We start from the raw sequence: 16,259 nt of genomic DNA, 5'->3' as shown, positions 1-16,259 counted from the left end.
ACATCATCATTTAGGCTGCCCCAGATGATGGAGGATTGTGCATGAGTATTACACAGCTCACCCATAATGATACATGAAACAGATGCTCAGTTGTGTCCAGGGAGCTCAGCTTTGACTTGGGGTAGACCTTAGTGTGAGAGCTTTTCTCACCCAGGCTCTAGAACTGCCTGAATGACAGTTTAAAGTAATTCTGTGCTGTGACATCCCAGGAGGCTCTGGCTTCCTCTTGCCTGGCTCATCCTCTGTTGGTCCCTCCCTGTCAGCATCTGTCCAAGGCTCCTCTCCTGCCTGCTCTTCCTTCTCATGGGATGAGCCTTGCCTTGCTTGCGCAGGGCCTAGGGCCTTGTCTCCTTCACAACAGCATTGACTCCTGCTTGGGAGATATGTAACTGTTTCTATCTAAAGCCAGTCCTTCACTTTCATTTGGAATTCCATCCTTCCTGCCTCCTTGGATACTTTTTAAATAAAACAAATACTTATACAGCACTGATTACGTATCAGGCATGATTTTAAGTGTGTCATAATATTATAAGATATTTAATTCTCCCATGACCCAATGAGGTAGTTACTATTAATGTTCCCATCTTACAGAAGAAGAAACTGAGGTACAGAGACAGTAAGAACCTCCTCAGTGGTCACACAGCTAGAAAAGGATGGATCCAATATCTGAACTCAGGGAGTTGAGCTCCAGACACACTATATCATGAAGACTTTCTGTAGTCTTCCTTCTCTTTCCAGAACTTTCATTCTTCAGGCTCTTTCTCTTTCCCTTTCTCGCTCTTTTTCCTTCTTTTTTGCTCACCGACTCTAGCTTTTTTTCCTGCCCTATCTCTTTTAACTCTACTGGAGCTCTTCTTTATTATTATCAATGGCTTCAGGAAACCCATTCTTATGATCTGAAAATCCATGGATATGTGTCATTTCATTAATTTTTTTTCTTTCTCTTAGGAATGAAATGGACAATGTTATCTAATCTCAAAAAAGATAGAGATGAAATATAGTGTTGAAAAGCTATGCCGAGGCATTCTTTATCTAGAAATTATACTTGTTTACTGTTTAATGTTTCTTTTATTGTCTTGAATGAGGTAAGAGGGCTGTTTTTGTACATCATCATTTAGGCTGCCCCAGATGATGGAGGATTGTGCATGAGTATTACACAGCTCACCCATAATGATACAGGAAACAGATGCTCAGTTGTGTCCAGGGAGCTCAGCTTTGACTTGGGGTAGACCTTAGTGTGAGAGCTTTTCTCACCCAGGCTCTAGAACTGCCTGAATGACAGTTTAAAGTAATCCCATGTTGAATAGAGGGCTGGAAACAATATATTGTCTTACAGAGAATAAAGGGACAGTCAAAATTCTTTGATGGCCTCTGTTTCTTGGGGTCATGAAATTCCCCACTCACTGAGATGAAAAAATCAAAAGTGGTGTCTCACCCAGATTTAGGAGCTCTGTCAAATCTGGGCAGATCCTCAAATACTCACCCTACTGCTTCTATTCCTTGTTGTCCAATTAGTAAGAAATATTTTTTTCTTCCAGTTACATAAATTAATTCCTAGACCCATTTTGCCCAGGCACTATAAAGATATGTCCTGTACTATCTTGGGAGAGACACATCCTTTATCTGTTCTTCTCTCTCCATCACTCTTCCTTCCAGCCTGCTCCTGCCCCTTCAATACACTAAATCTGTCCTTAGCAAGGCTGATGATCACCTGCATTTTGTCTCTTTCTCAGGGAGGCCTTCCAGGGCTACCTATGTATAAATTTAATGGTCAACATTCCGTATCCCCATTCCCTGCCTATTTTTCCCCAAAGCACTAAACATTATATACAAGTATACTTCAAAAGTTAGTGAAGAAATGGAATTGATAGAATACAACACTTTCCGTGAACTTTTTGAAGACCCCTTGTGTATATACTCATATTTATGAGGGTATATACATGCACATATATGTGGCTGATTTATGTTATTTATTATTTCTCTCCCCACTAGAATAGAGCTCCTTGAGGCAGGAATTTTTATCCCATTTTGTTCGCTGCCGGACACTGTGCACCCAGAACAGTGCAGCACATGGCAGGTAACCAATACACGTTTGTTAAATAAATGAACATTAACAAAACTAAAGTTGTATTTGGTCCTTTTATATGAACTCTATCCATGTAGTAAGTATTATTGATCATTTTCTCTTTCTTGATACCCACTCCTCCTAGGCTAATGAGACTTATGTTCTCCTAGAAATTGTAGAACCTTCTCTGACTACTCCTTCTGAGTCTCCCTCATATACTATTATGCTTGTAGTTACACCCAAAATATGAGTGTTTTGAGAATTTCACCTTCTGCCCTTTGCTTTTCTCATTCTATTATTTTATACATCCTCTGATCAAGGTAATATAAAAACATCCTTGCTTTTCCAATGCACTTTCTATAGTCTTTTATGTCTGACTTTCCTGGTGGAACTTTCTCCTGAACTGCACAACAATTCAAGTTAGTATTTAGTGCTTAGTATCTGCTGAGAATTGGGTTCATGTTGGTAAGAAGGTGAATATGCCCACACCCCACTGAGTTTAATCTCAGGAGATAGGAAGGAGCATGATAAACTGTGGGTTAAAAGCTCTACTAGTCTGAGGTGCTTGTATTCAAGTTTACAAAATTCTATTACAATGAGCTATGAGTATACCAGAAATTAAACATGTCCAAAACCCCAATATACACTGAAAACATACTTACATTTTTGTTTCTCTTATTTTTTGACATCTACTCAGTTACCCATGCTCAAAATCTGGGACTCATTTTAAAAGCCCTCCCTCTAATTTTAGTCTTTCAAATCATTGCCATGTGCTGTTTCCTCTTATTCTAACTCTCTCCCTTTACCATCTTTACTAACTTCCCTATTTTAGGAAGTTTTTCTTTCTTGTTCTTCCTTCAGTCTATATTAGATCACCTTTCTTTTATTTTGACACCATCCTGTATGCATATCTATTATGGCATTTTTCTATTTATGCTGCAATCAATAAGATATTGTCTATCTCCTTCAATATTCCATAAGCTCTTGAGATATCCATGATTACTCTGACATAGACTGCTTTTTAAATCTTCCAATTTTCATCTTTTTCTTCTCCCACTGTAACAAAACACCTCATTTTTTATCTTGACAAATGTCAACCTGCTGGAGAGACTAAATGTCTCAGCTTTCTTTGTGGATAAGCTAATCATGAGATGCAATTTTAGCAAATGAAGTGTGAGCAGAGTGATTATGTGTGATTAATCATCCAGGAGATATCCTTAAACAGAAGAGACCTAGCCTTTTCCCTGCTGGATGGAAGATACATGTGATATGAGCCATTGTGGACCAGGAGGTGGCATGTTGAAGAATGGCTAAGCAGAGACAGTGGAAGGAACCAGTGCCCCTGATGACCTTGTGAGGCAGAACCATGGACTCTTGCACTTTCAACTTTTGTGACAGAAGGAAATAAAACTTCAGCTTCTTAAACAACATGTTTTTGGGGGATAGTCTAACAAATGAATTGAATCTTAATTGATATTAATTTTAAGGTACAGTGAACACTGGGACTATAATATAGTTTATATCCACAGAATTGAGCATGGTGTCAGACTCATTAAATATATAATGAATAAAACATGAAGATAATAAATAAGACTGGGTGTCAATATTATGTCTTTCACAAAAATTAAGATAGACTAGTCTCTCCTATTAGACACACACCTTGTAAACTCACAGGTTGGTCTGAAAATACCTTGTTGGTTTATAAGATGACATTGCAGGATTAAGAGCATCCATTCAGATCACACTATACATTATAGTAACTTCTTATGTAATTAGTCAACAGAGAATCCTTGGTGTTTCTCCATTAAGACACTTATCAGTTAGAAAAAATGTTTATCTGAGGAAGTTGCTTGTGACAGGTAAGTTTTTGTAGCTGATACTATAGTGAGACAGATAGATTACTGTTCAGTTTTTGCTTCTCCACTGACTGGTTTGTAAAATGTCTAACCAATCATTCAGCCTATCTACACTGCCTTTATTTCATCTGGTAAAAAGAGATAAAATTCTATAATCTATAGCGCTCTTTCAAGGATCAGAAAGATAATATAAAGTAGGCACCATTAACAGAGCTTTTCTCAGAGAGGGACTTATTAACTAGGAAATTATTTTCAGAGAAGTGAGTCATTGGAGACAAATGGTATTCATGTGTTATCATCAATATCATAAGGAATTATTGGCATGAAGGAAAATGAGTCTATGATCTGCCAATGCAAGGCTACATAATTTTCTCTAATAAACGTACAAAAAGTAGGAAGCTGATACACACATTTCACAAACAGGAAGGCAATATGCGTGCTCCTTCAATAACTATTAGAGGTGACTGTAGTATTTTGTGTTCTAATAAGAAACTCTTTTGGAGTTTCAGGTTACCATGGCATCTGGACCCAACATGAGGGCTCCCATTTGTTTGGTGGAAAACCAGAAAGAGCAGCTGACAGTGAATCCAGAAGCAATAAAGATTCTTGAAAAGATTACTCAGCCTGTGATGGTGGTGGCCATTGTAGGGATGTATCGTACGGGGAAATCTTACCTGATGAACCGCCTGGCAGGACAGAAACATGGTGAGTGTTGTCCGAGAACAGGGGCCAATTACTTGGAACCATTGCTAATGCAAGCTGATTGTGCCTACTCTAGGATCATCTTAAGGAAAACCTGACTTCTCCCAAGGAAAACAAAAATTTTAATATTAATTTTTAGTATTTATCACCAAATTTATAATCCCCACTCCACTCATCCTCAAAATCTCACTCTTTACTCAGTAATAAAGAAGAATTATCCCCAAACTATCTAATGATTCACTCCAGTAGTCTTTTGAACAAAATTAATTCTCCCCTATTCAGAGGGTCAACTCCTGTAATTATCCCATTTCTTTCTCCCACATTATTTTTGTTAAAACTATAGAGTGATTCCAAGAAGTATAGAAATGTAGTACAATATGCCTTATTTTTAAAAATATAAGGAAGGAAGGAAGGAAGTAGGGAAGGGAAGGGAAGGATCTTTGTTTATCCCATATTCAGTGGAGCTGCTTTCTGATTTTTCTGCACCACTTCATTGCTAAACTTTAATTATACTCACTTCTCTTTCTTTAGTTTTTTCAAATATATAGATATAAACTACAGAAGAGTGCAAAAAATACAATATACAATAAAACTAATAAATATAAAGTGAATCCTTATTTAATCACTGACCTGGTCAAGAAATAAAACTCTGTTAACACTCAAACACCGAAATCACACCACCTCACACCTTCCCGTCAATATTTTGATTTCTATTATACTTGTACCATTGACTTTCAAAAGTAATTTTACAATCTATGTATGCATCTGTAAAAAACAGTTTAGTTTGACCTATTTTTAAACTTTGTAGAAAGGGAATACATAAATAATTTATATGTATTTATACAACATATATATTGTATATAGTCTTTGAAGTTCTGTAAATGCATATACTGTATGTGTTCTTTGGTTTCTTGCTTTTTTTGCTTAACAAGAATTTGTAAGATTCATCCAGTCCGTCATCTGTATCATTAAATTATTTTCAATATTTTATGTTATACCATTGTATAAAGATACCATTATTTATTCATTCGTTGTGGTGAACATTGGTTTATTTCCAATGTTTATCTTTTATGAACAAGGCTGTCATACACATTCTTTTCTTTTATTCTGGTGCATATTTACACAAACTTCCCATGTATAACATAGTCAGATGTGGAATTGCTAGGTCACAGGGCATTGTACATTCTTCATTTCCAGATAATATCAAATAGCTTTTTAAACTTTATGTGCAGTTTACATGCTTATTAGCGGCAACTGAGAATTCTTTGCATCCTTGCAAAAATTCAGTAATGTAAGATTTTTAATTTTTGCTGATGTGATGACTGTTTAGTTGAATGTCATATGCCTCATTATAGGTAAGGCTGAGAACTTTTTCACATGTTACTATTTGTATTTCCTCTTTTGTTAAATGTCTGTTCAAGTCTTTTTTTTTTAATTAGACCATCTCATTTGCTTCTTATTGATCTTCCAAGAACGGGCCCATGCTCTTATTAATCCTTTCTGCCTATGAAGACAATGCAGCCACTTTTTGTGCTCTGATGTCTTACACTTTCTGTAGCTCAGTACCATTAGGGGTTGAATCTCAATCTGCTGTATTGTCAGAATCTACACACATCCATGTTGCTTTCTTCTCTTCTCTTCTCATGTAGGTTTCCATCTGGGCACCACAGTGAGATCTGAAACCAAGGGCATCTGGATGTGGTGTGTACCTCACCCTACCAAGCCAAAATCTACCCTTGTTCTTCTGGACACTGAGGGCCTGGGGGATGTGGAAAAGGTAAGTCAGAACGCCATGGAGGAATTTTCTTTGTTCTTGATTCTCCGCTTACCATTAAATTTGTTACCGCAATTTAGCTTCTCTGACTTATTCCTGAAAACTGCAAATCTTGTGATGGATAATGAGGCTAAATTCTGTTTCTTTGAACTTACTTCCTTGGTAAGCTCAAAATTTGGGGTATGTTATGGTAAGATATTGTTATTTTTGCACTTGATGAATGATATAATTTAATACATATTTATTGAGGGTCTGAATCCCAGGGCATTGTACTATATACTAAAGTTACTGCAGTAAAAAGGTAAAGGCCTAGAGCTGAGTTCAGGAGCCAAACAATACGCAGTGTGATCAGTGCAAAGGGCCATGGATGCACAGAAGTAGGCATCTAACTTAGTTATGTGGGCTGGAGAAAGCTTCCTGGAGGAAATGCTATCTAAACTGTACCCTGTTAGGTTAATAGGACTGCATAAGTGTTCTAGAGCTGATATAACAAAACACCACAAACTGAATGGCTAAACAACATAAATTTACTGCATCATAGTTCTGGAAGCTAGAAGTCCGAGATCAAGATGTTGGCAAGGTGATTCCTTCTGAGAAATGTGAGGGACAGACTTTTCTGTGTCTCTCTCCTAGCTTTTGGTAATCTTTGGCATTCCATGCCTTGTAGACGCATTACTCTGATTACTGTCTTCATGTCTGTCTCCATGTCTAAATCCCCCTCTTTCATAAAGACACCAGTCATATTGAATTAGAGCTCACTGTAATGACCTCATTTTAACTTGATTACCTCTGTAAAGACCCTATCTTCAAATAAGATCACATTTATGATACTGGGGATTAGGATTCCAATATATCTTTTTCTGGGGGTGAGGGGACACAATTCAACCCATAATAGGGAGCTACCAGTTCAATATGTAGATATGATGGGGTTGGAAGTAGAAACTGAAAATAAGGTTCAGTTAAATAATGTATTTAAATAATCCTTAGAAAAGCTTCAGCTAAAGCAGGGATGTTCATAAAGGTTTTGGTTCAAGTCTCTGGATTTTGGAGATAACTACTCTCTGACTTCTATAAAAGCATGACCTTGACCCACGAAGAATATTTTAAATGGGATAATTTTAAGTACTTTTTTCTTTATAGTATTGGATACAACAAATCATTTTTCTTATTTCACATTACTTTGAGTAATTACTCATGCTTTATAATATTTCTGAATTGTCTGGTGGTGGTCTTTATGCATGTATGATCTCTTCAAATCTACAATTATATATTCTATCAATTTTTAAAAATGCAGCTATTTTGAACTTACAGCCATGGTATCCCAGTCACACATAGTTGCTTATCACTCTGAAATTGCACACGACTTGTTCCCATATATTGAAATTATCTATTTTCCTTTCTATAATAGCATTTCATTCTACTACTAGCAGAGATTATCATCTTGATTGCATTTATATGTTTACATGCTGTCTTCTCCTCCAGACTGTCACATGGAACCTTGCATCCACATGGATAAATGTAGTGTCTGGTGTTTTGTAGATGCCCAGTGAATAGTTGTTGAATTTAATTGAATAATTGCTGCCCCTAATATAGCCACTATCAATAAAACTTTGCTAATATAACAATTTCTAAATAATATTGTTTCTAGGCATTGTATTAACATTTTACGCATGTTGACAATGTCATCATTTCTATTAATAGCTGAGGAAACTGAGACCCTGAGAGGAGTCAACATTAATACTAAAAAATGAAGTTTGAATTTAGGATATTCTTTAAAACATTTTTCTTTGTTCTACTATTCAGCTATATTTCAGTTGAAGTATTGAATGAACAATTGAATGAATAAATAAAGAGTAGACTCCTTAATCCTTGCTGTAATGTTTTTTACAGGGTGACCCTAAGAATGACTCGTGGATCTTTGCCCTGGCTGTGCTTCTGAGCAGCACCTTTGTCTACAACAGCATGAGCACCATCAACCACCAGGCCCTGGAGCAGCTGCAGTATCCTTCCAGGAGCTGAACACCATGCTTCATTGGGTTTATGGGAATGGAAACTGAAACTGTTTCTTCTTGCCAGTAACTCAATTGTCATGGTTGAGGAGTATGGACGCCAGACTAAAGGAAATGCTTATAAAATTGGTTTCTAAGTGAGATCTGAAAATTGTGGTATAGGATGCTTCTCATTCCTTAGCTAAGGAATGAACTATCAGAGCTAATCAGGGCAAAATCCACTTTGAGATCTGATGAAGCAGATGACTCTGATGAGTTTGTGAGTTTCTTTCCAGACTTTGTTTGGACTGTACGAGATTTCACCCTGGAGCTGAAGTTAGACGGACGTCCCATCACAGAAGATCAGTACCTGGAGAATGCCTTGCAGCTGATTCCAGGTATCAGAACATGATCTGAGTGGTGAAGTTTCAGAAGCGGGGTAGGATCAACTAAGTTCTGCTATTTATCCCTTGACACAAATGTTTATTTGAGACCATGCTAATGATAACTTGCGATGGTTGAAAGATGATTGGTGGTTAGTTTTCACGGGTTCTTATTACTTTAATATGTTCAGCTTCTGGAGTTTAAGCTCACTAAGGAAAATAAGTTCCCATTATTGAAATAAATGATTTTAGACTAATTAGTACCATGAAAAAAATTATCCAGATTACAATACATGCTATAACTTACTAAGGTCCACATACTGTGCTCCTTATTAAGTGTTCCTCCTGTTCTATACTGAGAAAAACAGCTCATAAAATTGAAAACTGATAGATACATAATCGCATGAAATAAAGCGACCTAATATTTAAAGCATATTTCACACAGTATATTTCACTAGCATCTGGTTAGTTACATCCTTCGGAGAAAGGATATTTACACAGAAATAGTCGAGGGAAAACACTGACACATCTTTGCAGTAAGGTTGTCAAGTCTTTCCTTTCACCTTTCTCATAACATCACCCTTTTCATTCCATAGCCTTACACAAGAAGTTATCATTTTAACACTGTAGATTTATTACATGCACTGTATTTAGCAAAGTGGATAACTGATGGCACCCAAATAGAATATAAATATTTCTTTATTCATTTTTTTTACTCATCTTTTCAACAAACATTATTGAACAACTTGGGTGCCACTGGATCACTCTGTAAGGCTCTGTCAAGTCTAAAATACTCTGATACAGGAAAGTGAAGAGGTATTCAAATTACATTTAAGTTAACATTAATTTTTAGAGTTTTCAGTTAACGGAATCTCTAAATATATTTATGGAGGGTATCTGTTTATGGCTGATATTTACAAAAGATTTTCTTTACTAACCTGGGTATCATTTGTCCTCTTCCTGACATTTTTCCTAGCAGCATCTTATCCTTTTCTGATATCATTTTATTTTAAGGCCCACATTTCATTTCTGACAAGGGTTCAGTAAGATCAGAAAAGTACTTTTAACCCTTTTCTTTCATTAGTAGATCATTCAATAAACATTTTGATAATTTTGTTAATCCACTGGAGTTCATACGGGTACTGAGAAAAACAAACAAATTATTATTCCCTACCCGTTGGATGGGTGCCTCCTCTTGCTCTCTAAAATTACTTCCTTGCCTTTTGCTGTGAGCAGTAATGGATTCCCTTTGCCTTAGATATTTGGCACAAGCTTGACTTGCAAGGAGGTATTGCATAATTGGATTAAAGGAGATTTACAGGCAAAGGAGCTGCAATGATGTATAGATCTCTGGGAGTGGAAATCCTCAGTGCCTTGTCTGAAGACTGTCCTCTCAATAACCAACTTTTTTGCCTTTCCTTTTCCAGGCAGGAGTCCCAAAATTCAAATTTCCAACATGCCTAGGGAGTGTATCAAGCATTTCTTTCCAAAACGGAAGTGTTTTGTCTTTGATAGACCTGTAAAAGAAAAAGATCTCTTAGTCCATATTGAGGAAGTGCCAGAAGACCAGCTGGATTGTAATTTCCGGGTGCAATCAGAAAAGTTCTGTTCCTACATTTTCACCAAGACAAATCCCAAGACCTTGAGAGAGAATATCATTGTCACTGGGAGCCGTGAGTTACCCTTGCCCCAAAACATGTCTCTTTGTTTTTTACTGTGTGTGGTGAAGCTTTGATCATATTCTGGGTTAGTCAGTGACTTTTTTTCCCCCAAATGATATGAATATAGGGCAATAGTTGTTCATGTCACACAGAAAAAAATTTGTCTTTCCTAATTATCATCTCTTTACATGAGGGTTTATTGAGACCTACTATATCTTAAGAAACTACTCCACTGACCTTATAAGCACAAACTGTGCAAGAGAGAATACCTGTGTTTAAGGTGAAATCCTATGGGTTAAGTGCCTCTCTGTGTAGGTAGAAAAGATATTTTGTGAATGTACTCTAGTTATAAAGTAAATAGCAGGCCAAGACTTCCTAAAAGTTCATTGAGAGTTTGAGAACAAAATTTAGTATACTCTTATGTACAGAGGTGGCTTCATGATACATGAGCTATGCAGTCGTGCAGGGCCTTGTGTTGAGAAGAGCTTTTCACTGGGTTTAATGCCCTCAGTTATTGTCCTAAAATTATTGATGATTTTTAATTTTACTTGGAAATTTGCATTTTCATTTGGGACTGGGCTCCACAGACTATGCATTCGGTCTCGTTTATGTAATTTGCTTTTGCCTGTCTTATCTACTTCTTTTTTAGTTGCTACGAAAAATTGTTTATCAGAAACTCCAGATCATATTGTTGGTTACCAGTATTTTAAATAGTAATATATGAATGAAAAGCATTAAAGAATAAATGAGTACTTTTTGAAAAACAATAGTGTTGCTAGAAAGAATACGGATTTTTTTAAAAAAGGAAAATTTTATGCTACATAAAGTTTTGGTGATTTTTAGTATGCTGTTTTTTAAACCCTGTGGGGGGAAAAATGGTAACTTGCTATTTATTGCTAAATTACTTGGCTCATTCAGGGCTGGGGGCTCTAGTGGTGACCTATGTGAAGGCAATTAACAGTGGATCAGTACCTTGTTTGGAGAACGCAGTGACAACTCTGGCCCAGCATGAGAATGCAGTGGCCGTGCAGAAGGCAGCCGACCACTACAGTGAGCAGATGGCCCAGCGCGTGAGGCTCCCCACAGACACGCTGCAGCAGCTGCTGGACGTGCACGCGGCCTGTGAGAAGGAGGCCATTTCAGTCTTCATGAAGTTCTCCTTCAAGGATGAAAACCAGGAGTTCCAGAACAAGCTTGTGGTACTCATTTTAGCTGTTTTCCTTCTGATTCCTGTCCTTCTGGAATGATACATAGAGCCTACCTTTTTGACCCTTTGGTTTGTCTCCTATTCATAGTAGAAGGAGCCTGGTTCTTGTGAGTGACAGGGTTCCACAGGGTGATAGTTCACCATTTATCTAAAAGATGGCCATTTAATTAATTTGCTATTGTTACATAACAAATTGCCATAATTTTAGCAGCTTAAAACAACAAACATGTATTAGCTCACAGTTCTGTGGGTCAGAAGTCCAGCACAGCATGCGTGGGTGTTCTGTCCAGGGTATTTCGAGGCTGGACACATGATATTAGCCACATCTAGTTCTCATCTGCAGGCTCCGGGGAGCCTGAAAACTCAATGAGGTTGTTGGTGGAATCCATTCCCTTGGATCTTATTTTACAAGTGAAAGCAAAAAATTTCTTTGCTATATCTTCACAGACTCAAATGCTCATTGGGAGAATTAACAAAGGGTTTCAAACCCTATATAGAGAAAATTTAAGCCATTATTGGGTGGGTTCCTTTTTCACGTATACATTTTCACCCGTAGCAACACCAATCTGAGGAAACTCTACTCCGGTCACATTCAAATTTCTATTGCTCATCTGATAGTCGGATCACTGTTAATCATAGCTCAACTGAAAGAACCATGCAGTTCATGTTGTCCAACCTCATCACTTTACAGAGAATGAGCCTGGCCCCAAAGAAACTAAGGGACTTTCTAAGATTACACAGGAAATTGGTGAAAGTAAGACTACATCAAGTCTCCTGACTCCTGGTCTATTTTCCATGTCCCAGTCCACTCTGAGGCCATCAGACTGTTTTTGCCAAGAGATCACAGTTGGACCTTCCTTCTAACAGCTTCTTTCTTTTATATATCTACATTTGTCTGGTAGGACATCATAGAGGAAAAAAAGGAAGATTACTTGCTGCAGAATGAAGAGGCATCTGTCAAATATTGCCAGGCTGAGCTTGAGCAGCTATCAGAATCCCTGATGGAAAGTGTTTCAAGAGGCACTTTCTCTGTTCCTGGAGGGCACTATCTCTACTTAGAAGCAAAGAAGAAGGTTGAACAGGACTATAAGCTAGTGCCCAGGAAAGGAGTTAAGGTGAGGAATAAGAAATTAGGGGGATGGATAGCAGAGTAGAGTCAAAGAGTCTTTGTCGCTCCTTCTTTACATTTAAGACCACAACTGTTTGTGAAGGGAGAGCAGAGCATACTATGTCTCGGCATTTTTAGCTCTCATATCCATAGGTAATTATTCTGGAGGAAAGTGGAAATATCTCTTCCCCAGAACAGGACATCGAATCTGGAATCCCAAGTGGAGAAGAACATTTCTTTCATTGTACAAACAATGTGATTGTTTTTGAGCTAAGTACAGGGGATTCAAAGATTAAATACATACTTGTTCTCAAGATGTTGATGTTCTTGCCTGAGATACAGACAAGTAGTCAACTGGATACAGTGCGATGAGGGTTATCATCCTGGAATGAACAGATAAAAATAATGATGACAATTATGGTGATACCATTACTACTACTACTAATGATAACAATGCCGACGCATAGTCAGCACTGTCTATACCATGTGTGGGGTAGGATGTGTGTTTCAATATACAAAGTATATTCAAGGTATATGGGAAAAAACCTACAGTTAAGTGCTTCTTTTGAAGTTAAAATTTAATCCCTGGAATAATATTAGGTATTACTGTTATCCACATGTGAAAGTTGATAAATGTGATACACAGAGAGGTTAATGAATTGCCCAGGTCACAGTGCCTGTAAATAGGAGAGCTGGTAGCTCAATGTACTTAACAGCCATTCAAAACTCAGAAGGCAGCTCACGAATGCTTCCTATAAGAGGAAATAGAGGGTCAAGATGAAAAATGGATGTTTGTTATTGGGGTTAAAAAAGAGTAGACAAGCATCCTGGCAGAAGGAAAAAACGCTTAAATAAATATATTAAACAACAGAAGCTATGTTTCATAGAGGCACAGAAATCTGGTTGGATGTAACCTGGGGTGGGTAGTGGAAGACTTTGCTGGAAGAAAAGACTGGGGAACAAGGAAGGAGGCTGCTAGGTATGGTTCTCATATCCTACAAAAGAGTTTGAAATTTATATTGTGGTTGTGGAAGGAAAAGAAGCATGGGTGATCTTAAGGAAAATGAAAAGTTTATCGAGTAAGATTTGTAGCTTTATAATTTGCCCAGCAAGAGATTAGATCTTTACAGCATGTCATTTCCTTGCTCTTTGTTTCCTCAGGCAAACGAGGTGCTCCAGAATTTCCTGCAGTCACAGGTGGCTATAGAAAAATCCATCCTGCAGTCAGACAAAGCCCTCACAGACGGAGAGAAGGCCTTAGCAGGTACAGAGGCAGGGCAGCTCCCAGCACAGAGGGTAGGTTCCTTCAACACCCTCTGAGAGATAGGACAGGAAGACCATCCTGAAACCTTTCTCTCCTGCTAGAGATTTTCAGATTTAGCAGATTGTGCAATCCACAGTTTGTTTCAGGAAGGTCTTCCTGTCAGTTGGGGTTCTACGTCAGCCAGACAGTCAGATAGATAGATAGATGCCTTTCCAATAACGTTCTAAAATGTGCTCTAGATGATGTGGTGACCAGGAGAATTCAGAAATTCCCTACCTACTTTTCAAAATCGGTTTGGTCTGAGCTCAGGAGGGCAGGACTCAGGCCTGACTGTTGTTTTCTTCCCTCTCGAAAACCTTTGTGAAACAGCCGAGCGGGCCAAGAAGGAGGCAGCTGAGAAGTAGCAGGAGCTGCTCAGACAGAAGCAGAAGGAGCAGCAGCAAATGATGGAGGCGCAAGAGAGAAGCTACCAGGAAAACATGGCCCAACTGAAGGAGAAGATGGAGCAAGAAAGAGAAAACCTTCTAAGAGAGCAGGAAAGGATGCTGGAGTACAAGCTGAAGGTGAGTCTGGACGGGGCTGGAGCACATCTTATGGGGATAGTTCTCAGGTCTGACCTTGTCCCCAAACCTCCTTACTCTCATGGAGATGGTGCCGAGGATACCACAGGAAGCTACAAAGCATGGCCACTCTGACAACCCAGATCCAAAAGTATGAGAAAATTGGACAAATTCATCATAGAGCACTTTGGAGACAGGAAACTAAACACATGTGCTTAGCCGCTGAATTTGTTAAAGGCAAAACCCCTGACTCTCAATAATTGTGGTTTTCAAAGTGTTCTTTTTCATGCTATAGATCCAAGAAGAATTGCTTGCTGAAGGATTTAAAAGGAAATCTGAAGAGCTGAATACAGAGATAGATCGACTAAAAAAGGAAATGGAAAGAACTAAAGAAGATAAAGACTTCTTGAAAGAACTAAAGAAGAAAAATACTCATGGGCTAAGGTTGTCGTTGGTTCGGTTGTCCATGAGCTCACTGCACAAATTCCAGGACTTTGTAAGACATTCTGCCAAGGGCTGAAATTTATTAGAACAAAAATGAAATAGGCTCAGAATTCCTGTTAGGAAACTATTAATGAGTCTTCTTTTGTTATTTAGTGGCTCATTTTTAAAGTGTCATGCTAATTTCATTTTTTAAAAAGTGATCACCTAATACTTCAGGGCCTGCCACACAGAAGAGATGTGATATAAATCTAAATAATTAAATTAATGAGAAACAAGTTTGATGATATAATGAAAGAAAAGACTACATTTATGATAGCACTGAAACAGATAAAATACTGTATGTGTCTTATTTCAATGCAGCCTTGCTGTACTTTCACTTTCAATCTCATTTATAAGAAGAAATAAAGTTTCCATTTGTGTCCTGAAATGGACACTGGAGTTTACTTTCATGGAAAAGCTGGGAATAATGTTTGTTCTCATTTACAAAAATATTAAGCTGATAGGCTAAGAAAGTCAGGGAAGGCAAGAGAAAAGACTGGCAGAATTGGTGAGTTTGTGCCTGTTTTTCTCAGATTAGGGTTAAATAAATATAGCCCAAACTCCATTGACACACTGACTCCATTAGTATCTGAGCCTGTGTAATAATCTTAGTTTTAGATTAGGCTTTAAGTTGTCTAAAAACTCCTCTAAAGGGCCGGCCCGGTGGCGCACTGCTACAGTGTGCCGCATGGGAGCACGGCGGCCCTCCCGCCGAGGGTTCGGATCCCACATACAGACCGGTTCCCGCTCACTGGCTGAGCGAGGTGCAGGCGCAGCACCGAGGGTTGCGATCCCGTTGCCGGTCCCGGTCCGGTACGGGTGTGACACTGAGGGTTGCGATCCGTTACCGGACACTCGAAAAAAAAATAAATAAATAAAATAAATAAATAAAAACTCCTCTAAAGATGCAAATACTATCAGATGGCTGTGACGTAGAAGAGGCAACAGTTCTAACGTTTAACATCAGAGATTAGGTTTACCTGTTTGTAAACTTCATATAAATGGAATCAAACAGTATGTATTCTATTGTGTCCTGCTTCTTTCGCTCAACATTGTGATTGTGATATTCATCCATGTTTGCTGTAACTAGAGCTTGGTAATTTTCATTGCAATGTCTTTCCATTTAAGAAATATTCTACATTTTGCTTATGTATAAACCATACATGGACATTTGGAATAGTTTCAGTTTGGAGCTATTATAAATATTT

At 38.0% G+C, this 16,259-nt stretch overlaps 1 protein-coding gene across 1 annotated transcript in view; it reads left to right on the top strand.

Moving 5' to 3' along the window:
* The window catches only part of LOC103582102 (guanylate-binding protein 4-like), a gene marked incomplete at its 3' end in the record, with an annotated part of 18,394 nt that overhangs the window by 1,187 nt on the left and 948 nt on the right, over window positions 1-16,259 (top strand). Inside the window, 10 exon segments of the mRNA XM_008563786.1 lie at window positions 4,431-4,626; window positions 6,273-6,400; window positions 8,288-8,397; window positions 8,593-8,783; window positions 10,196-10,441; window positions 11,348-11,628; window positions 12,539-12,751; window positions 13,906-14,008; window positions 14,378-14,571; window positions 14,864-15,064. Coding sequence (XP_008562008.1) covers window positions 4,437-4,626; window positions 6,273-6,400; window positions 8,288-8,397; window positions 8,593-8,783; window positions 10,196-10,441; window positions 11,348-11,628; window positions 12,539-12,751; window positions 13,906-14,008; window positions 14,378-14,571; window positions 14,864-15,064 — 1,857 coding nt within the window.

The sequence above is a fragment of the Galeopterus variegatus genome, unplaced genomic scaffold (genome assembly GCF_000696425.1).
Source record: "Galeopterus variegatus unplaced genomic scaffold, G_variegatus-3.0.2 Scaffold14899, whole genome shotgun sequence".
NCBI classification, from domain to species: domain Eukaryota; kingdom Metazoa; phylum Chordata; class Mammalia; order Dermoptera; family Cynocephalidae; genus Galeopterus; species Galeopterus variegatus.
The sequence above is the reverse complement of the archived record's forward strand: the minus strand, read 5'-3'. Positions and strand labels throughout refer to the sequence as shown.